The sequence below is a fragment of the Gouania willdenowi genome, chromosome 16 (genome assembly GCF_900634775.1).
Source record: "Gouania willdenowi chromosome 16, fGouWil2.1, whole genome shotgun sequence".
NCBI lineage: Eukaryota > Metazoa > Chordata > Actinopteri > Blenniiformes > Gobiesocidae > Gouania > Gouania willdenowi.
The window spans coordinates 14979582-15002481 of NC_041059.1; the positions used below are offsets into that span (position 1 = coordinate 14979582).

The 22900-nt window shown below is 37.8% G+C and overlaps 2 protein-coding genes across 3 annotated transcripts; both read right to left on the bottom strand.

The window, feature by feature from the left end:
* Window positions 1-830: 830 nt before the first annotated feature.
* On the bottom strand, window positions 831-11751 carry pdp1 (pyruvate dehydrogenase phosphatase catalytic subunit 1). The gene is made up of 9 exons (XM_028470101.1): window positions 11622-11751; window positions 7434-7733; window positions 7190-7357; window positions 6873-7084; window positions 6095-6176; window positions 5060-5154; window positions 4789-4957; window positions 4480-4698; window positions 831-2526 (listed from the first exon to the last, which is right to left on the bottom strand). The coding sequence occupies exons 2-9, from the start codon at window positions 7683-7685 to the stop codon at window positions 2146-2148; spliced, it is 1578 nt and encodes a 525-aa protein (XP_028325902.1). The 5' UTR covers window positions 7686-7733; window positions 11622-11751; the 3' UTR covers window positions 831-2145.
* Window positions 11752-12468: 717 nt separating this feature from the next.
* Window positions 12469-22873, bottom strand: tmem67 (transmembrane protein 67). 2 transcript variants are annotated; one of them, XM_028470562.1, is made up of 28 exons: window positions 22639-22873; window positions 21447-21535; window positions 21270-21360; window positions 21017-21116; window positions 20028-20091; window positions 19846-19917; window positions 19689-19751; window positions 19421-19575; window positions 19210-19318; window positions 19036-19122; window positions 18838-18903; window positions 18612-18765; window positions 18416-18536; window positions 18222-18327; window positions 18014-18070; window positions 16766-16864; window positions 16590-16688; window positions 16216-16302; window positions 15879-15978; window positions 15405-15538; window positions 15166-15306; window positions 15010-15090; window positions 14773-14889; window positions 14565-14681; window positions 14361-14468; window positions 13228-13330; window positions 12987-13129; window positions 12469-12911 (listed from the first exon to the last, which is right to left on the bottom strand). In XM_028470562.1, exons 1-28 carry the CDS (start codon window positions 22841-22843, stop codon window positions 12831-12833), a joined length of 2949 nt encoding a protein of 982 aa, XP_028326363.1. In that variant the 5' UTR covers window positions 22844-22873; the 3' UTR covers window positions 12469-12830. The 2 variants fall into 2 exon arrangements, with proteins under 2 accessions (XP_028326363.1, XP_028326362.1); XM_028470561.1 differs by having other exon boundaries at window positions 18416-18765.
* Between the last annotated feature and the right edge of the window lie 27 nt (window positions 22874-22900).

Below are 22900 nucleotides of genomic sequence, written 5' to 3' on the forward strand. Positions count from 1 at the left end.
TTTTTAAATCTTGTATATTTTATTTGTGTACCAAAGCTAGAGTAAAAACTGAACAAATTTGAATTATTGTGTTTATTTCAGATGAATGTCTGATTAAGCTGCAGTGGCCTCTAGTGGCAGTAAACCAGTTATCTGGTAAAGGAGCTTTTAAATACAGAGAAAAAAACAGTCGTCGACTGATTTTGAAAGCAAACATGAAGATGAAACAACAATCTAAACATTTTTTAACAAGCTTTCACCTGATCAAACAGGGTGTATGTATTTCTATACTCTTATTCATTATTTAAAGGGGACATATTACACCCATTTTCCCTGGGGTTTGGTCAAAAAATAACACGAATGCAGCAACAGGGATGGTTTTTGACCCTGTACAAAAGCACTCTTTCAGAGTGCTCCGTTTTCTCCCTCCCCCCGTCACTCTCTTTCGCAGGGTATGCCAAAACGAGTTATGAGGTTAAGGAAACAGTCGGGAGTGAAGTGGTTGGCCCACACTAACAACTATTTCCCAACTACGGAGGTGACATAGCCATTAAAAATGAAATCTAGCCAATTCCTTCTTGTGCTCAAAGCAAAGCCTGATTCAACTTGTGACGTCACAAACTGAGATAATTTGAAACGGAGCACTTTTCACTGTGTTTTAAGACTTACACAGACCACAAACAAAGGACTGGGTGGATTTATTTCACATTTTGTGTGCTGGTGGACAGTCAAGTTACCCCATATGTGGATTTTTCATAATATTTCCCCACATGCATATAAAATGCTATTTGTATAGGAGTTCATCGTGATCTCATTTAGGTGAATATCCATCCACAACACAACAAGAACACTTGTTTTAAGCATTTTATTACATTCTTCCATATACAAACATCCACCCTGATAAGTTAGTTATTCATATGACATCAGAAGAGAAGTGCAACATGTATCTAAATAAAGAATATGTAATTATCATACACGTATACATTCTGCTCCTTAAAAGCACTTAAAAAGTGCTGTGTGAACAGTGACCTGCATGCAATGCTCATGATATGAATGATAAAATAATGTAACGTAACAGACTGAACTGCACTATTAACAATATGAACACGAACATGCATTTGACACAGTCTTCACGTCACTGTGCACTTCTCAAGCCTTTGCTGTAGAACACTAGAATAACAATGAACAGCATCACTTCCTTTAGAGTGTTTGAACTCACAGAATGGCTCAACATCAGTGTAAAATCCATTTCATTTGCAAGTATATTTTTGGTGAACAGAAAGTTAATGCATGAGCGCTCAGGTATAGATTTCACAGGATGCGAAAAAAAGCCTGCCCTGTGTGACATTTTGGCTTAGTATTTCCAGATATCAAGCACTGAGTGCTGATCAAACCATCAATGTCTGAATAAATACAAAAAGAAAAAGAAATAGCTCCACAAACACAGTCCTTCAAAGGCAATGTAGAATTTCAGAGATATTACATTTGGATGATAAAAAGTAAGTTTACTGATACAGCTGAGCACAAAGAAGCAGCATGCTACTAAAAAAGAAAAAAAAAAAAAAAAAAAAAACTCTTTGCACAACAGTTCAGATTCCGTTTGGTTTTCCTGTTCACGGTTCCAACAAACACTGCAGTGACATGGAAAAAAATCTAAATGTTTAAACTTAAATGCTACATTGGCAATATGTAACAACTTGGGAAAGTGGGATGCTCATGTTCTCCAGCAGATTTTTAAAGAATCTTTGGAAAAACTCAGTGCTGACGTGAATGGCTGCGTTCTTTCACTCACTCCTCTTTGGAATTTTCTGACCCCAATCCAGTGGAGGTCTATCAGCCGATGAAAAGGCTAAAGGAAAAGGAAGTCCAATTGTAACAGCGAGTTTTCAGTCCAGGTAAGTATGAAGACAGCTGCTAAATAGTATGAAGAATAAGATGTAGTTCAGCATGTTGTAGGTTTTTAACTGAGATCTTAAGAGTCTGAAATTGTCAACGCTGCTTAGAAACATACAAATCCTTTGTATAAATATTGTTAAAACCTTGAAACACACCAATGGATAAATATTCCATCTACAAAATGTGCTTGAAGGAAGTCTTAGAGTTTAGAGTGACCACCATAGAGCACGGCCCAGTTTGAGTGATGGGATGCATAGACCCATAAAGAGTTCAGGACTGTCCTTCCTGTCTCTGTGCTCCAATCACGTGAGGATTGAACTGAGTGACGATGATGGTGATGTCATCGCGGTACATGCGAGCCAGCTCCTCGGGCAGCGACAGCATCTTAGACAGCCTCTCGTGGTCCACGGTGCCAAACTCGTTGTTTCCCACCGCGTGACGCATGAGGTGCGTCGCCGAGTTCTGATCCTCAAACGCAGACGACACCCGGGCCTTCCTCTCTTCAAGGAGCCCTTGCATTTGTCCCAAGGTGACCTTATAGCCCCCGACTGTGAGAGGCTGCCGCTGATGCACTCCTGTCAGATATTCACCTACGACGCGGACCACTTCCTGTCTGTGGAGGGTCTCCCAGAGGCCGTCAGAGCCAAGCACCTACAGAGAGATGGAGAGAAACACTTGTACTGCTCAGCTCACAGAAAAACATAAGGAACTAAATAGCGAGTGACATTTAGGTAAAGAAAAATATAAAGCCCTGCCCTATGTATCAATAGTAATTCTAAGGTGGATTTCATTTAAAAAATGGCTCTACAAAATTAGAAATGAATCCACATTTTCTGGAGGGCTTAAAACCTCTCAAGGAGAATAAAGTCATCAGGATTTAATGAAAAACCATTCATCAGTCAACATAAAAGGCTGTGACTCAATAACTGTGTTAGTGGTGTTTTTCACCACATGTGAAAATGAAAGGTCAAACCCATTGTGAGTGTGATTTATTATCCACGTTTTTAGTATTTTCACTCTTTTCTTTCTAAATTTCATGTGTGACAGATTGATGAATAAGAACGTCATTATTCTCTGCAGATACAGGAGAGGATTTTTTAAAAGGAACAAAGGATAGCTATTCTTTTTATTCATTGAGCTAATCCTGGAGATGATGTTCTTGGAGTTTAGTGTCTAATAATCTAATGATAGTTTACTTTGACACATACTGTACAACTGAGCAGATATACGGTGTGGGCAGCTACTGTCCTGCACCATACTTGCACAGCCCTGCAGTCACAAGCCTAGTTCATTAACCTTTAGGTCTCCACCACTTCAAGCATGAACGTATTCTTTATACACGTGTGAAGAAGGGTCCCTGGACAAGACAGAGCTTTGATTTTTTTAATGAGATCCTACCCTTTTTCTTTTACAAACATGGCCTAAAATCTTTGAAATGTCCTTATTAAAAGATCTATGCCTAACCATATTTGTTTAACTTTTAAAACTGGGACTACTTTCCCGTTATAAAACCTGTATTCCATCAATTTGAAATCTGGTGATTGAAGACGTCACACACACACCACTGTTTTCTTATGGACTGAAGCAGAGCCGTATAAAGAGAGAGTTGCGAAAATGGAAGTTTGAAATCCTTGACCGTCACGTGATTCATGTAGACGGAAGTTATTAGATACACTGATGATAATAATAATATGATTAATTAAACATCTTACCATTTAAAAGTGCATCACAAACTGTCTAATCTGCACTAGCTTTATTGCGCTGCAACAGTCAACAGCTCATTACTGTAAAAAAAAAACAAACAACGAACCATTGGAGTGAACGGAGTTGTCGCGACTCTCTAAACGGCTCTAGAGTGAAGCACTCAGCCTGCTTTTTAGATCATTTAGCAGCTTTTTTGGTCAAAATTACAATTTGGGCTGCTTTTAGTTGCTCTAAATAATCAGCGGAATATACTTCACTTGCTCTCAATGAAGGCGGATGCTTTTTTCTCACGCTCCCTCCTGCTTGCTGCTCTTTTGTCTTGTACTGTCTTCTGTCAGAATCGTGGTTTTTTTGGTACTTCTATGTGCTGAGGAGTTTCTTCCTGATCCCATACTGTGCCTTGTGGCCTGCAACCCACAGTACTCCTGCTCCTGTACTCCCATCTTATATGTGATTGTCTTTTCATGTTTTCTTGAACGGGATGTAACTGAAACTGAATTGCCCCTCGGGGATAAATAAAGTATTCTGAATCTGAATACAGGTTTTAAAATGACAAAGTAGTCCCATTTTTAAAAGTTCATAAAAACGAATATGGTGCAAAATAATGTGTTTTGTTAGGCATATATCTTATATCATATATAAGGATATTTCAAAGATTTTAAGCCACATTTGTAAAACAGTGGAGGATCCCTTTAAGAGAAGGCCTGAATCGCTTGCCAGGTGTAGATGATAATGAATACTGTGAAAAGCTTTAGACTACAGTAGTGTCAATACAACTTTGAAAGCAGTGTGCTTTAGTTGGCAAGTTATGAATATTACATTTTGCAGTGCGTTAAAGTCTTAACTTCCCTCAACACAGAGTTTTTATCCATGTGTCAAAACTAAGATGCTACATCTCACCAAAAAGCGGTCCTGTGGTCGTAGTTTATGGTACGTGATCTCAGGCTCAGCGGTCAGGTAGGGGGGCGTGTGGTAGTTGGGTGGGATGAACTTGGTGTGCTCGTTTTCATGCAGCTGATCAGGCCCAGACTCCAACACACGCTTCTGCAGCTCGATGCTCCACTTAAACTTCACGTCTCCGAAGGCACGGAATGGCATGAGCAGGCCCAGCAGCCGATCCTGATGCAGGCGACAAAGGACAGGGTTTTATTTTTTTTAATGCAAAGTGCAGCAAAGCTCATACGCTGAGCAGATAAGTGTCACCACTACCTGACGTATAACAGTCTTCCTCTCAGATGGAGGATGTTCACCCCGAATACGAGCCATCTCGTCATCGTTCTGGGCACTGTGGTCATTAGACATTGTGTGCGCGCTGAACGAGCCGTCTTCCTCCTGCACCCCTAAAACTGCACGGGCATCTCCTGCATTGGCTATAAACCTGCAGGAACAGGGATAGTGAGGAAAGAACATACAACATTTTATCTTTACAAAAGAAATACTTAAAAATGCATGTTGCATAAAATCATGAAATCAAGCATACAGATCCTGTCCTTCTATGTGAGCTACACAGGCTGTTGCTCCAGAAAAGGCCACTCGCAGAACCCAGTAGTGCAGGAAAGCATTTGGATCTCCAACCTTTATAAAGAGGAAAAAAAAAAACAGACAAACAAACCAACATATTGATATCCATTGAAAGTAAACATGAAGATGAAACAACAATCTAAATAAAATTTTGTTTTTCTTTAGTTACTAATTTATTGTAAAGCCAGAACATGAATTATGCTGAACGTACATTTAAATTTTCTTGCCATTGTACGTGTCCTTTATTTTAAATGCATTGTCGATAGGATTATTTGTTGAATAGGACAAATATTTAAGTGAGAGATGAAGAATAAAAAAGGGAAATCCATGACGCAACCCTAGAGGTGGCTGTAGAGCAGTGTTTTTCAATATCGGGGTTGCCTGAAATTCAAATGGGGTCACCTGGAATGAAAATACAACACACAATCTTAAATAACTGTATTATATACTTTCACTTTCTCAATTATAAATCCAGTTGAACAAAAAAAAGAAATAAGAAAACAGACAAAATAATATTGCATAAAACTATATAAGATGGTGCATCTTGTCACTTTGTGCACTAATCCTGGTCTATTTGTTACACACTATAACTAACATGATCAAAAAGTAATTGTAGAAAAAAATTATTTGGGGTCGCCATAAATTTGTGATATAAAAATGGGGTCACGATCCAAAACAGGTTTTAAGAGAATATAGTTTCCTAAAATTGATGAAATATCATGGCAACCCCTCATTCTAGCCCCTGAAATCTACCAGTAAATGAAAGTAGATTCATTAAGCATGTGTTAAAAGGAATCAGAGTAGAAGACCACTAAAAGGCATGATGGATTAAATCTAATTCATTACACTGGAATTTTTGCATTGTTTTTACTTTATTGTTCAATGCAACATACTGTACACCCAAAATAATACCATCAAGTAAATCTTAACGTTCTGAGTAGCAAAATGTTGCATTTAAGTCACATTTAGCCTTCTATCTGAAAGCATGCATCACCTGAGCCTCCAGAGAAATGTCGTTGTCGAGCCTCTTGAAGGCGTTGAGCAGCGCCTCCCGAGTCTCAGGAACTTCACCTGGGCTGCACATCGACAGAGAGCAACATGTGAGGAAGGACACCTATGACTGCACTGCTGGCAAAACATCAGTGTTAATGCTGATGTGGGCTCTCTGCCACAAGATAAGACACAAGAATAACATTTAAAACCTGGATATCCAGTTTATAAACACACACTGCTGCATCAGTGGTGTAACATCTGACATAGGTTCAATAGGTTGTTAAACATGCTCACCACTATACTGCACAACACATTTATTGATAGGAACATAATCAGCTGAAGCTGTGGATATCAGACATTGAATCTAGACTTTCCTCTTGTTTTTACAACAAATCAGAATTAAATACCTTCAGATAAGAAAATATTCTTTTTTCTACCTAATCTTCAATTGCTCTCACTTTCTTGGCTGACAATGTAGGTTCTGTTTGCCCTCAACAGTTATTAAAACTGACCTACAGGTCACCTTGAACAGTTCTACATGCATGAATACATGTGTAGCTGCCAAGTGATTGAATAAAATAGGTTAACAAGCAACTCTGTCGCTAGGCTGTGACCTTCCTTAAATAAACTTCAGTTTGACAAACACTCGAGTCAAACGCTCAACATTTTGAAAGTCCTTAATTTTACTTTGGTCATCTTTTTCTGCCAATTTGGGAGGTGATGTCCCTTTACACTATGGAAAATCATAATAATGTTTAAAAAAAAAAGCATGTGTTCACCTAGTCAGATCTATTAATTCCTGCCAGTAGGTTCGGAGGCTGTTAAAGTAAAGAGTCTGAGCCTCTCGGCTGAAGTAGTCGTTTGGGTGTTTGTGCCACTGCAGAATAGGACTGACGGCCCTGCCAGCCTCTACCGCAGCCTCCAGCTCACACAGAGTGTCATGTGGCAGCAGTGAAACAGCTATGTAGTAAAACAGCCTCTCGCTCAGCGCCTGCAGGGACCAGGAGTAGAAAAACATTTTTTTTTTTCATAAACAAATGAAACAAGCAAACAGAGTCCAATATTTGATAATAATAAAAATCAGAAAAGACTTTACCTGTGCACAGGCACAGCCTGCGTGGCCATCGAACACACCCAGCAGCATTCCTCTCGTCTGTAGACATGTGGCTGCACTGCGGCGGTCTTCGATGGGAGCGTTGGCTGGCAGCTGATTGCTTTCAAAGCCCATCACTGATGAGACGTTCTTACCATCAAACTCTGGTACCTGGAGGTAGGAAATCAAAACTGTTGGAAACAAAAGACTCAAGTGCAAAGACAGAGAGAGATTCTGAGCCACAAACCTTGAAGCTGAATTCATTGGCTTTGAGGATGGAGTTGACCTGAGGAGGTGTGAGGATGTAGCTGTGGAGTAACGAGGTGGTCTTGTAACTTCGTGACGGTTGGCATCTCTGCCACATGTGTGACGGCACTCTGGAAGCTGGATGGTGAGCAATGGGCCCAAACTGGGAGTGATGTTGTTGACATGGTACGAGACTGGCAGCAAAGACTTTGGATCGGGGAAAACCTCGGAGGACCTGATAAGTGACGGGCATGGCTGGCAGTGTATAGTGAGCACACACAAACACTTCACCAGTAGCAAGCTGTGGAAGGGCAAGAGGTTAAAGAGCAGAAATCAGCAGGATGACATCTGGAAAATAAGCATTCATCGAGAGACCAGAAAGCTGTGTTAACACAGGCATGTTATACCTAATGATGCATAAACACAACACTACAAGGTTTGGATGTGGAGGGAAGTCTGTATGGAAAACCTAATACTTTTCTTTTTTCTGGAATTCAAGGATCTTTTCTTCTCATTAATTTTTATGGACAGAACAAGTTTTTCAAACCCGAGTCCCAGGTTAAGCCCTTAAGAATTTAAACGTATAAATAAACTAGGGAAAAAAAAGAAAAATAAACAAGTATGTAGAAAAACAATCTTTTGATATAAAAGCAAAAAAAAATAAAAACAGTTCACTCCCACATTTTTTAGAAGGTGATAGAAAGACACAACTTTGTATAATGCTGTATGGAAATCCTGTCCTCTAAAGTACTGGATTTACCACAAAAATGTAAAGTAAACACTAATTTAAAAAATATATAATAAAATAAATGTTACAGGGAAATAAGTTAAAGAAAAAAATCCTTATACCCAGGGACCATGGACAGAAATAAAATAAACACAATAATAAAACAACAGCAACACTACTTGGCAATACAGAAAGGCCAGTTTAAGAACAAATTTGGAAAGACAATATGGACATAAAAAGGTAGTCTAAAGTATCTCAAACATGTGAAAGAATGACATTAAGGCATCGGATTTGCACTTGGCCATTTGTTTATTTAAATCATGGAGATTGTTTACTTATTTCCCCTGAAGGGAACTCAGATATGTGTGTGTGAATAACCACAAATCCCAACAGATTTGCAGAAATATGTGCTTATGGAAAAATTCAAAAACAATTTTCTTTCCCTCTCCATACAGTAAATCCTAACTGATCGGGCATTGGGATCCATCGCCATTACTTAAAATCTAGCAAAAAGCTAATTTTAATAAAAGTTTTAATAATAAACAGGGGGTCATGCTACTAACAAAGGAATTTAATTCCTAAAATACTTTACTCTGAAAAGATACACAAAACTAACATTTCTTTGAAATGCATTCAGGTCCGTAATGGCTCTTCTCAGAGCATTGTATCCAGGAATGTTATTGCACGTGGTAAATGATTATGTGGCACAGTTTAAAAAAAAAAAAAAAAGTGCCACAATGACCATTTTTGGAGGTCACATCAATTTGTCGACCAGAGTTCATTGAAACATTACTGTCAGAGACCCTCAATGGCCTTCTGGCTTTAGTTACTGCTCACGCTCTGCTCCAGCTCAGCAACACTGCATGCCCTGTGCACGCAGTGCTGCTAACCTTAAAAATAGCCTGGGCAACAATTCAGCCCTGACATTTGGGTCTTAAGTCCAGCTCTACCCGTGAACGGCCTACTGAACTAGATCTTTGCAGCGTCATCACAGGTCTTTCTGTATTTCATAATCTGGGCAGGCTTTTATTGTGAGGTCTAAATTTAGTCTGCATGTGACAGGAAGATATCACATCAAAGGCTGAAATTAAGTTTTGGCTGCAGTTCTAACTTAGGTAATACAGGCTGCTCAAAACTGTAATCCGTTCCAATGATGATTTAAAATTCATTTTGGTTCTTTGGCCATGTGCAGAAGTGTAAAATAAAATTAGGAAGTGTCTATAGTTCTGGACCCGGACCTCAGACAAACCTGACTGTAGTTCCGATACTTCCTATGTGCGTGAGCTGTTCCGTTACTAACAGATCTTTTCTACATAAGCATAATGTGCCTGTGTTACCACCACGTTAGGTTAGCCGAGTGGTCTAAGGCGCTAGACTCAAGGATTCTTCCTTCTGCTGGTGTGGGTTTGAATCCCACTTCTGACATTTTTTTTTTCCATTTGAACAAATTTAACACAGCAATTACACCTTTAAAAAGAAACATTTTAAGGTATTTCCTGGATTACGGATAGGGCCAAAATAAAACTGAGAACTATAGCTAGAATGACACGGGTCCAGCAGTGACGGGGACAGGTCTGGCACTGACGGAACTACCGGCATTCGGCATACTGTGCATGCATGTGCACAGTAAGTGCCGAACTACTGCATAGTCAGGTTTGTCTGAGGTCCAGGTCTGGATCAGTAGCAACAGCCATAAAAAGATGTTTAAAAATATGAATGACCATGACTCACAAACTTCCGCGTTCATTTTTATGCAAAAATACACAAAAAACTTAAAAATGCCTCATGAATATTATGATCATAATAGTATTTAGGCATTGTGGGTTAAATATTTATAGAAAGAGCCTATATGGGATTGGGTGAGCACTGAGGGATTCGTCGATAAGGTTGGGGAACTTTTAAAGGGTAAGAAAGAGGCCGTCTACATCTACATTTATATATAATTGGAAACTTGCTATTTCTAATTGCAAATTTTTTGACATTGGTGCATGAGTAAATGGCTGAATACATAAGGCTGGGACATAAGACAAAATATTGCAATATTATAAATGACACAAGATATATCGACAATTGTACAAGTGTGAAAAGGGGTGAAGGATACCTTTCCATCCCTGCTACATCTGTCCCAAGTGAGCATATCTTTTCAACTACAGGAGACATAGTCAATGTCCAAATGTCTCAATCGCTGCCGAAAAGGTAGATGTGCTAATATTGTTGAAAAAGAACTTGTCTGTATGTTATACTTTGTATATTGTATATCAACCCTATTGAATGCCGTTTGTAAGAAAAAAACGATTTGGCAGTTTATCGCAATATTTCACCATACGATTATCGAATCGATCCAAAAAAAAATCAAAAATTTTTTTTTTATCATGTTTATTAACAAAAATGTCCCCGATCGAATTGCACCAACATATGCATAGCACGTAAACACCTGGTCACTAGGTGTCAGTGAACCACATAAAATCTTGTTAAACTACCTCACTCCTCAATGCATTTGAGCTTGGAAGTTGATCACACTTTATTTTCATAAAACATACTGGGTAATTTTATAGATGTATGTGGTTACTTAACTAAAAAAAAGAATTTAAGAACTTGACAGAATCAGAATCTGTTGTAGAAGCAAAAGTTACACTTTTGACATTTTGATAAACATATAATCACTAAAATATTTGTATTTAGATTACAGCTAGTTGTCATTTACTTGTTCTAGCAAGTTAATAAAATGTTTTTATTTCATATAATTTTGTACTGTACAGGTGAAATTTGTAATTATTGAAATTTCGATACATCGTGATGTATACCGTATTGTTTAGTATTGGGATATAACATATCATGACATGCAAATCGCATCGTCAAATTCATGGCAATGCCCACCTCTATTGAACACTAGAATTTAACTCAATCGATATTAATTTTTTCTATTTCTCTGTAACTAATGGCTCACATCACACAGGTTTCTGAGATTTTAGTCAGGAATTCTGCACTTGACTTCTTGCCAAGTACTTTGTTCGTACGGCCTCTACATCACAGACTACAGGTATAGAGGCCATGGCAGTGACAGAGTGTCTCCGAGCTTTGGTCTGTCATCATAGTTTTCAAACCCAAATTAGTCCCACAGCTGAGCCTAGGCCAGCCCTAGCTCCCAATTCAGCCATGTTTGTTTACATGTCATTACTGTACTCCCAAAAACCACTCCGCAAATCCACTGCAGTCAAGCTCAGAGATCAGATGCACTCAGAGCCCAAAAGGATCCATATGTTACCCGGAGGTGCCGATTAGAGACATGGGCGGGACAGAGCCAACAAACGCCTCATTACTACACGGCAGCTGACTTCATGCTAACGACAGGTCAGGGTTGTCCAGGTTACACCCACCAAATACGAAAAAGCCATTGGACGCCAGAGTCCGCTAAACACTCCGGTGCATTTAATGTGAACACAGAGAACGAGCAGGACTCACCTCAGCGAACGTACAGGCAGAAGTTATTTGAGTTCATGGCTTTCTGCCCTCTTCACTCCCAGACCGCAGCTCTGCGCCGCACCGCCAGCTCAGCGCTGATTGGCCGAACGCCGTCGGACGTGATGACGTCAGCGCTACTTCGCTTAGCGCCGCAGTGTGCTTCTGGTATACGCCTTAAATACGCCTTTAACCTGTATACGGTCTACATCGAGACCGGATATTTTAATTATACTCAAACACTCAAAATTACTCTTAATGTATTTTCAAATCATATTTGTATTATTATTATTATTATTATTAATAATAATATTAGTATTATCTATCCTACTTTATTTTCTACTACTGTAATGTGTGTGTATCTGATCCTTATTTTTTTAAAGAGTTTTTTTACTTAATTATACACTTATTTATTGTTTATTCTTTCTTTCATCTTTGTTAACGTTTTTATTATTTTATGTGGGTTTTTTTTCTGTGGCTGTAACATAAGCAATTTCCCCCTGGTATTAATAAAGGAATTCTGATTCTGAAATGTCTTATCAAACTCATAATGTATACGCTGTCCTCCCTCAATCAATGAAGCTCCTCCCTGGCCCTCCTCTTCCAGTCAGCGCCATCTTTTACATACTTTTGTAAATTGTTTTATTTTTATTATCTCTCCTACATACATGACTAACAATCTGTATTTCTCTCAAAACGATTTAACTCATAAATATTTCAGACTTTACATCCAAGTAATGTAATATTTATAACGGATTAAGTGATCTTTTTGCTCATCAGTAAATATGAGGCCTTGTTTATATTGAAAAGAAAAAAATAAATTAAAAAAGAAGAGGAAACATACACAAAATAGCACACATTCCCGTATTTATTAATGAAATAAACCCTACAAGTCAAACTTTCCTCAAACAAAGTTGGGTCCAAGTGATGTCATATTTACACTGCAATACAAATATTAATTGTTCTTTTTTTTAATTGAAAGTTTTCATTAATTTAAATTTAAAATTTAAAAAATAAACAATCAAAATTAACATTTTAGAAAAGTAACAGCATACCTATGTTTATATTAAAACATAACATATTTACATTAAAAAACACAAGAAAACAATTGTTTATAAAAAAAGGTACAAAAAGGTACAAAACATGAAGAATACATGAAACTCTAGCTGATAAACACTGACATCACAACATATTTTTAATATGATTATCAAATCATATTAAAAATCGTTTGTCTACCAGGGTCTTGTTGACAAGATTTCTCCTTCCCAGAATGCTACGAAGGAAACCAAATATCTGTAAATAACAAAGGCTTTAGTTATAAAACTTGACACATTAAGGCTGATCATTTGTAGCTCTCTAAATACTGACCGTTTGCTGAATGTATGTGAGCACGGCTGCCAGTACAAAGCTCTGAGATCCGAGGTCGACGACACAGAAGAACAAAGTATCAAAGATTAACAGGGTGGCCTCATTTCCATAAAACAACAGATCGGTAAAGGAGTGGGCCTCATCTGTGTGAAATATGTGGGAGCATATCTCATGTCAACACAAACATGCACAGAAAGAAAGGTGATGGAACTTGCAGATATTTGTGTACTCATGTTGTTACCGTTGTAAAAAATGCTTTTCTCACTTGGTTCGAGAAACTCCATCCCCATTACCCTCTCAAACATCAGCTTGTCCTTCACTATGTAATCCATGTCAGGGTACGCCTGAGGCAAACAATACAGCATTAGAACGAACATCAAGTCCTTTGTATCAAACTAAAACGTGTGGGGCCTGGCCCTGTACTACGTAGCTGGATTCCCTCTTATCGCGCTTACTTCCAGGATTTATTGTTTTTGTCCTGTAATACGACGCTAGTTAACTTCTTACAGGGCTAAATCACCATGGTAATTCGGGCAGAACGACTAACCTGTTCAGGAGTAGGTTTTGTTTTGGCTAAGATATGAGCGAGTATGAAAGTCTCGGCTCCTGACCAATCAGTTCTCTTGGAAAACAACCTGCCCAAGAAAAGGTGGATGATTCTGTGAACACGTCACTGTGTGGATCTGATGTGACAGCTGACAGGAGAGACAATATTTAGGCATCGATGCAATCCTTTTATTTACCCAATGAAATTCTATAGGAAACATATAGTTTTATATCTGAAGGACTGACCTACATTAGTCAGCTGATGAAGCCTGTGTGTGTCGGGTGCTTTCTAAGCGATAAATCAATTAATTAATTCATGTATTCTGTGGTGACGCAGAGAGCCTCAGTCCTGTAAGATAATACTGGCTGTGTAAAATATAAATATTGTCTACCTTATTCTGAAGGCTGAACGGTATGAACGCAGCATCAGATAAAGTTGAACTTATCAAAGTGTCAGTTTTCTCCAATTAATATTGCATAATCTCACTAATTTAAGCATTAACAGCCATCAATTCCTGCATTTGTTTCTTCTGAATAATTCATTTTAATCCTTCATATTTTTAAAGAATTATTCTTAAATTGTGACTGAAGTCTGCACGATTGCTATGTGTTTGTAATTGGTCTGATGCTGCAATCTCCACGTTGCCAGGCTTAAGTGAATGTGTTTATATCCTGCTTCGTAGCACAGGCGCTCTCACGGACGGAAAATGTTTGGTTAGGTGAAGCCCACTAACGGAGAGATATCCCGGACATACTTATCCGGCTTTGTAGTACAGGCCCGTGGTGTACAAATGGTAAGGGCTCCAACTTGTGTGTATTTGTACTAACATGATCTATTACTGATCCCAGGAAGTTGTTCATGGTGTGATAGGCTTTGAAGTGCGTCTCACAGAGGCTGACTGCTGATGAGTCCGCCAGCCGTGATGGCCTGTTGTTCTAAAACAACAAACCGTGGAAACAAATGGTTAAGAAATCACTTGTTCATCTCGTCTAATGAGTAGAAACGCAAATATGAGAGAGGTAGCCACATACCCTAATGAGTGAATCTCTGATCCTGTCATATTGTAAACGCAGGTGGTTTGTAAGAGACACATGAAATGTCTGGAGTTCTGTGTTTGGGAGTAAGCCTCTCTGACCACACATAGACTCCTTAAAAAAACAGAGGAGCATAAATAAGGATGAATAGGAAACAAAAGCCAGCATTTTATAGTAAGATGGCACAAAACGTGAATGTGCTTACAGCCTCTCGTTTCAGATTGCTGTTCATTTCCTCCATGTTTGCGTCTGCGTGTCCATGCACTGAACGTCCATGGATGTAATAGCCATAACAACGATAGGATAGAAGCAGCACAGAAATCTGTATGAAAACAGATCTAATTAATTCATGACAAAAAAATCATTCATCAATCCTTCTTAAATAACCTTATAAACACATTCTATGTATTAAACATTTTAAAAAGTGTATTTTGCTACTTACATTACTGATGGAGCAAAGATCTACAAACTGGCGGATTTTGTCCTCCACAAAGTGTTCATACAGCACAGTGAAGAAAAACACCTGAGCAGGTAACAGATCACATCAGGCTGAGTTCTTTGGGTTGGGGTTTGTTATAAACTTGCTGTGGATATTTACCTGCAGTAGACCAATGCAGATCCACAAAGTGGCTGCCAGACCATAGCGCAGTATTAGGCTGTATGGGGGAGTGTACGCATCTGGGGAGCGTATTAGAGTCGTCCATGGGTCCCTCAGAGCCAAGTTAGAGAAACCCAACACCTTCAAATATAGATAGGTTAGCAGTAATGAAAAGACAGGCAACTAAAGCTATGACATGAACTGAAGGAACAGAGAACAAGTACAGGTGTAAAACATACCTCAAGAAAAAACAGCACTGCCATGATCTGAAACGTTGGGCTGATTTTACGGATTGTTTGGAGCTCGTTCCATTCATTAGCCACAAAGTAGGTCCTCCAGATACTGACAGTGGAGATTTCACGTTTGGTCTCACCTGTGGCAGAAACATTAAATATAGAAATTATAATCATAGTTATTAATTAATTAATTTTAATATATATATATATATATATATATATATATATATATATATATATATATATATATATATATATATAGAGAGAGATTTATTAATTATAATAATTAATAAAAATCATAACAATCATAATGTTGATGAATAAAATATAAAAACTTAGACAGGAAATAATAAGACCATGAAACGTGATTTTTTTTTAAAAAATATTTAAAGAAATAAAAAATAAACAGAAAAATAAAATAAAATAAAATAAAATAAAATAAAATAAAATAAAATAAAATAAAAATATTGTTGACACCTTGCACAATTCTGCTGCCTTTATTTCTTGGCCTCTCCCAGTCGATTAGAAATATATCCACGGTCACCTGAAGGATGAGTTTGTGAAGAAATTGCACAGCCTGGAAACAAATCATTAAAATTATTTTTAACAGCTACCATTCAATCAAGTAAGAACAATGATGACAAACACACATGTTTGGTTGGAGTTGTGAAAGTACAAAACGAGAAGAGCTTTCAATTAATGAAATAAAACATGTACAGTAACTGGCGATATGCACCTATTCAAGTTGATTGCAACACGCCAATAAACGAGAAAGAAGAAGAAGAAGAAGCAGCTGTCATGTTTAGTTTCTAACCTTAAGAGCAAAGGCGCAACCAATGTATGTCACAAAGCGCTCCTCTTGAACAGGCAGTGGCAACAGCACTGATACAAATTGTTGAGCCTGAAAACAAATGTTCAGCAGTTAATGGGAGTAGGCAGTCAGTGATAAGTACAGCTAACAGTTAGCTAAAAAGGATGTTGATAAGGGAAAGAAAAAGAAAGAAATAAAGACTTGCCTTTAGTGACTACAGCGTGAAAAGGAGGGAAAAGTTACAGATCCATGCAAAGACAAAAATTAAAATGAGTGTAAAAATATACATGAAATAAAGAATATTGAAGATCCCAAACGCCAATAAAATACCATGTAAAACCAAAAACGACATGTTAAAGCCGTATAAGGAGACATACCTTATAAAAGATGAGCCAGTAAAGCCCAGTCCCTACAGTGATGACAAAGAAAACATTGGCCAGATCACCAGCGTAGAACAACAGGAACTTTATCAGCGTCTGAAGTAAGAAGAACGAGAGCCCGTTAGTTTCTCTGCAATCAAACATTTTCAGTGCCTACGCTGGTCATACAATACCGCTGCATCAATGACGGGAGAGGCGATCCTCCTCTTCCAGCTGATTGTCTTTAGCAGGGAATAAAGCACAGCCACCCCACCCATCACACCGAGAGCAGTCTGCACACACACATCCCAGTTACTAACTGTCTGTAAAACACTTTTCAAATGTTCAAAGTCTCAAAGATCAAAGCATAACTTCAACAGAACATCAGACTTCGTTAAGACATTTGGAAATTAATGTTTCCCAGGTCTCCTGCAGTGTTTAATGAAAATGTGCATTTATAGCTGGTAATGAACAAAAACCTGCTTTTTTAGTTTAACTTGCAGCCTCATCTCTACTCAGCATGTGTTGTGGATGAAGAGTGCTGGCTGGTCTCTATAACAGCATCATAGTTTGACCATAATTGCATAGTGCTGCATTTAAAGGAAAGGAAAAGGGCTTATTCTTTCATTTTATTTCAAATCATATACGTGTAATGGTATTTGGTTGTGATGTCTCAAAGTTTGGTTTCACAAAAGATATAAGGTGTTGTTCCTCACACTATTGACACCTTAAACTGAAAACTTGCCATTTTTTTGTCATAAAAGGGGAAAAAGGTAACTAAAAAAAAGATTATTTCCCTATAAGGGAAATGGGCTAGTAGTAGGCTGCTCTACATAGTTTAGTTTGGCCATTGGTGTCTTCACAACTTGTCAAAATTGGAAATATGACAATAATCCTAAAGTCACATTTTTACTGTTCAGGTGTAAATATATGATTTTGCTTTACATATAATTATAACAAACCATTGTGTATTTCTTTGTTACATAAACAGGTTCTATAACCCTTTTTATATTTTTAAAAACAACAAGAATTTTCTGTGATTTAAAAAAAAATGTGTATAATATACAGTTAACCTAATTCATGCTGCCTTTACAGTATAAACGGTTGCTGAAATTTAATTTCCTGGATCTTGTAAAAACTTGCATTTAGCAAAAATCTAAACATTGATATGATATAATATTAGCAGACTTGTTATTTTTTTTTCAGTTTTCTATCTGGTCTCACAGATGTGAAACTCAACTGTTTGTGACCCCTGAAAAACCAAGCGCCACTGTAAAATTAAATGATAATAATAATAATAATAATAGATTTTATTTGTATTGCACTTTACATTAAAGGAATCTCAAAGTGCTACAAAGAAAAGCCCAAGACCTATAATGAACATAACTAGAAAACAGTTTAAAAATGATATCAGATTCAGATTCATTCAGGTTGTTACTTACATCTGTCTTGATTTGAGCCTCGTTTTGATCCATCTCGTACTCCACAGTAAAGCTGATCTAGGATCAGAAGATTGAGTTAAAGCAGCAAAAGGCTTTGAGCATAATTCTGTGTGAATAAAATGACAAAATGTTCTCTTGCTAGTTTTCTCCCCTTTCAGAAATATTTAGCAGTCTGTGTGTATCCCAGTGTGCACGAGAAACTACTTACTGACAAAGTTTGGACTTTGTTGTCTGTAACGGGGACATCTGTGTAGGTCACAACTATCAAAGGAGGAAACACTTGACCTTCCTGTGTTCGTGGAACCAGCTGAAATCTACCAAAAACACACGTTTCACAGTATCAGCCTCACCACTTTAACTCGTATTTTATTGTCCTCATGAGATGCACAAAGAAGAACCTACTTTATCTGAATACTGCTCGCTACGCGGATGACTTTAGGTCGGGAACTGATGATCTTCTCTCTTCCACTTAGCGTGTCGATTAGAAAGATCCGCCGAGACAGGTACCAGTTCTTAATGCTCTCTGTATAAAACAATTGTGCATAAAACATGCTCACACATGTACAAACACACATGCTGAGCAAAATAAAAGTCCCACCTTGGTTAATGAAGCGTCCGTTGTATTGCTGGTTTTTCACTAGAGTGGGGAGGGGAAGCAACTTTCTTTTATCGTCTCCTCCGAGATCCATAAACACATCGTAGAAGATGGGTTCTGGATTGGTCCTGAGCAGCTCCTCCACTGAAAGAACACACTGCACACAAAGCGCTTCAGACACAAGTCAATGTTTTAGGTGTGTTTTTGTGTCACAATAAAAAGTACTCACATTTTCTTGGTAAGAGGTACCAAAGCTGAACGCTGCTGCCTGTTCAGTTTTAGGTGTCGGACAAATCTGAATGAAAAACGAATGAAAATCAGTTTAATATTTTGTGCGTATAATAAGGAGAATAGTAAATAACTTGATATTGAAGTACAAGTCCTCTGATAAAACATCTAAATTCATCCTAAAGGTATGACAACGTACCTGTAGATTACTTCTTCCCACTGACTCCCATCTGAGGAACTCTCCTCTAACATTATATACAGCAGCAATCATTTTAATCTCAGTGTTCTGCCATAAAACAAAAAGAGAATTCAGAGACAATCTATTATTGAAATATAATTCTTTCTTAAAGGAATCATAAATCAAATAATTTACTTTTTTCCCTCCTCGTAGACTAAATCTAACAGGGACAGGATCAGTCTGAAGCACTCGACTGGCCAGTCCTGGTTCATCTCCATAGTACAACCACGGCAGAGTACTTCTCCTAAAGATGGGATAGTCACAGTATTAAGAGTTCTACAGGAGTGGGAAGGAAACATTTATAAATCATGCAAAAGAGAAAACACTGAAATCCATCAACATTTACCAGTAAGAAATGTCCTGAGTTGAACTCAAAGCAGCTTTTGATCTGAAGATGATGTTAAAGATTCCACAGGCATCAGTGGACGTCCCACTGAACGAGTGCATGTTCATCACACACATATTGCCCAAAGCCTGACATGCAGTCAGGTTGGAGAACACCTGTGAAAACAACACATTTTCACACATATACTGTACTGTATATACATGTACAAAACATATAGGTTTATAAAATAGCCAAAGACATGAAGGTTAAAAAGAGATTTTGGGATTACAAGGCAGGAAGCTGAGGAAGAATAGAGGTTTTCCAGGAACCAGGCAGACAGGACGCTGAACTTCTGTCAGAGGAACAAAACAGGGGGGAAAAAAACTAATCGCATCTTTTTAGAATCTGCAAAACTTATGAAAGATGTGACAGAGGTGGAAACTCACCAACTGTGCAAAGTTAACATTTGGGTTGATGTTAGTGGAGAGGCTGCCTGGAGGGAGACATAATCCTCCTGCCTGGAAAAGCAAACAACATTTTATGAGCCTTATATGTTTGTGTGCGTGCGTGTGTTTGTATAAGTTACGGTTGAGAGGATGTGAAGGTAAACAGAGATGGCTGAACTCACCAAGATATTAGGAGATGGACACATACATGATGTGTTAATGAAGGAGGCATGGCATCTCTCACATCTGTAAGACACATGTAATCTTTGCTCCTTCATTTACAAACTGTACACAACACATCAACTGGACTGCACTTGATCTGAGATATCAGCCATGAGCAGCAAACCCTGACATTATGACTGTGAGCGACACAGAGAGATAGATATAAACACTGATGGATTACAGCAGGTTGAGCACAGGGTGACAGTTGAGAAGGAGGAAATAACATGAGATAATACAAATGATCAGATACCTGAATTTAAAAAGCATTCCCTGGGTATAATCTGAACATCTTTTAGACCATATGTGTCAAACTCGAGCCCCGGGGGCCAAACACGGCCCTTTGGAGCATTCAATTTGGCCCGCAGGTTAAGGGTAAAATTACTGACAAAAAATGAATCATTGAGTAAATGAAACTCAACAAAATTTGTAGAGGCTCACTGTTTTCTCAGTGTTTATATCATATCATGGCAGTTTTTAATGTTAAACTTTTTTGGGGAAAAAACACCTTAAAATTCTTACAAAATCTTTGACTTTTCCTCAAATTATTACATAACATTTTAATAAATTAAATAAAAATTTGTGAAAAACGGAGAACATTTAAAGTGAAGATTCTGTTGGGACCGATATCTGTCACTTATCGCTTGGATATTGTCGGTTTCTTACTATTTTATGTATCTGTAAAAGTGCCAACTCGGGCACAATAATGTTCAAATTACTCGTTTTTCCACATACAACCTGTGGCCCACTTGAGATCACACTGCTTGGTATTTTGCCCCTGAATTCAAATGAGTTTAACACCCATTTCAGACGTTTAACCATAACTTGTAGTCGTTTCTGCTGTTATTTAACTTCATTGGTAAGCAATGATTTTGTTTTGTTTTTTGTTAAAATAGTTTTTCAGATTATGCATCTGTGTAAAACAAGTAAATATATCTCATGTGACATTTACCGGCTTCGATCGCTGTTAGGTACAGACAAAGCAGGGCTTTTTCCATTGCATGCTTCACATCTGGCTTCATCCAAAAGGTTTCCATTGACATCTCGTTCCACTAAAGAAATAAAGCAACACACATTCACACAACGTAGGACCGTCTCTACTTCTCTAGGTAAAAACCTTAACTGAAAGCATTAAAATCAAAGAACTTCCAGAATAATTCCATCATGTTGAACTGATGGAATTATCATTTCAATCTGAGACTGACCAAGAACATTTCCAGCTGGACACTGGCATTGACCCTCCTCAGTGAGACTGCCAGGACAGAGAATGCATCCAAAACTATCTTGAGTCACGGCCTAAAAACAACAACAAATAATGATATAAAACAGTAATTACAGAAAGTATGTTAGACAGTAGGTAACGTCAGATTTTATGTACGTACAGGTTTGTCGTTGGGACACTGCTGACAAGTTATGGACATTTTATCAGTGGTCAGTGTTTGGTATCCATTCTGGCAAATGCATTTTAGTCCTAGAAAACACAAACAACATGTTAAGACAGATGCAACATAACATAACATAACATAACATAACATAACATAACATAACATAACATAACATAACATAACATAACATAACATAACATTTCTTCATGTGGGATCAGTTTGTAAAAATATTTGTTAAGTTGTACTGCATATTACCTGCTAATAACTGCACAACATAACACTTGGCACCTGTTTGTTGTACATTTAGACCTCATTTCATTGCTTTATATTGCAACAACAAGGTTTTAAATTGTTAATTTACAGGCAATAATTATGCATCGTCTAGGCACAAGTTAAAGAAAAATTGCACAGAAAATTAAAAAGATGAGGTTATTATTGTCACACATTTTAAAGATAAAAAATTAAGAATGTGTTTTATAGGCATCTACGATAAGCAGGTTCAAACTCTTCAGTTGTTGTTCGATAATGTTGTGATAACATGCGTTATTTTATTCTAGTGTTTATCAACCTCGGGGTCGGGACCACATGTGGGGTCACCTAGAATTAAAACGGGGTGGCCTTAAATGTCTAGTAACTGTTTTTTTTTTTTAAAAAACCACAAAAAACAGGTGTAAACATATTTTTAAAAAAAAACAGCTTAAAATTATATTTTCAAATAAAATGCAGTACAAAAATATCTGTGTCTCCTTTCACTGCAACTACCTAGTCAAATTCCTTGTATTGTTCTAAACTGTACCTGGTCAATAAAGCTCTTCTGATTCTGATTCTGATTGTGTTACACTTTAATAAACATGATCAAAAAGCAGATCTAAAGAAAGAAAAAAACTCTCTGAGGTCGAGGGACATTTGTGATGTGAAAATGGGGTTACGACACGAAAAAGATTGGGAACCCATGACGTATTCGTTCATTCAATCTGCTGATTCATGGCAGGACAAACTCACAAACATAAAAAATATTTCTTCTTAATCTTTTTTGACTGCATTGTCATGCTAAGATAACAGCTGATTCACCGAAGCTTTGGTTGTGTAGGAACAACTATAAATCAAATATGACTCGTTTTTAATTTGATAATTTTTTTCTGTTTTTTTCATAGCAATGTGTCCAAAAATGTGTTTCTGAGTGACCAACCTGTCGGGCTCTGTCGTTGGTTTTGACCGCAGCTCACACACGATAAACTGGAAATGTCAAAAAACTGCTCCTGTGAACAGTTAGAAGGAGCTTTGTAAGGGATGACGAACTGCTGACTTTGAGACAAACTGAGAGATATTAGCAGGAATAAAGTTAGAGGCATTGTGTGACTGCTAACGACACACGGCGGCGTCCCCGTCGCCATGGTAAACAAGAGCTTATCCACTTCCCCACAATCCTTTGCGTCGTTTTGCGTAATGAC

Coding starts and splice junctions, on each gene's coding strand:
- pdp1 (XM_028470101.1), bottom strand. CDS start 7,685: ATGCCCGTCACTTATCAGGTCCTCCGAGGTTTTCCCCGATCCAAAGTC. Junction 7,358..7,433: donor CCAATGAATTCAGCTTCAAG/GTTTGTGGCTCA, acceptor TCCTACCTCCAG/GTACCAGAGTTTGATGGTAA. Junction 5,155..6,094: donor ACATTTCTCTGGAGGCTCAG/GTGATGCATGCT, acceptor CTCTTTATAAAG/GTTGGAGATCCAAATGCTTT.
- tmem67 (XM_028470561.1), bottom strand. CDS start 22,843: ATGGCGACGGGGACGCCGCCGTGTGTCGTTAGCAGTCACACAATGCCT. Junction 16,689..16,765: donor CTCCCGTCATTGATGCAGCG/GTATTGTATGAC, acceptor TTCTTACTTCAG/ACGCTGATAAAGTTCCTGTT. Junction 12,912..12,986: donor TCACATACATTCAGCAAACG/GTCAGTATTTAG, acceptor TGTTATTTACAG/ATATTTGGTTTCCTTCGTAG.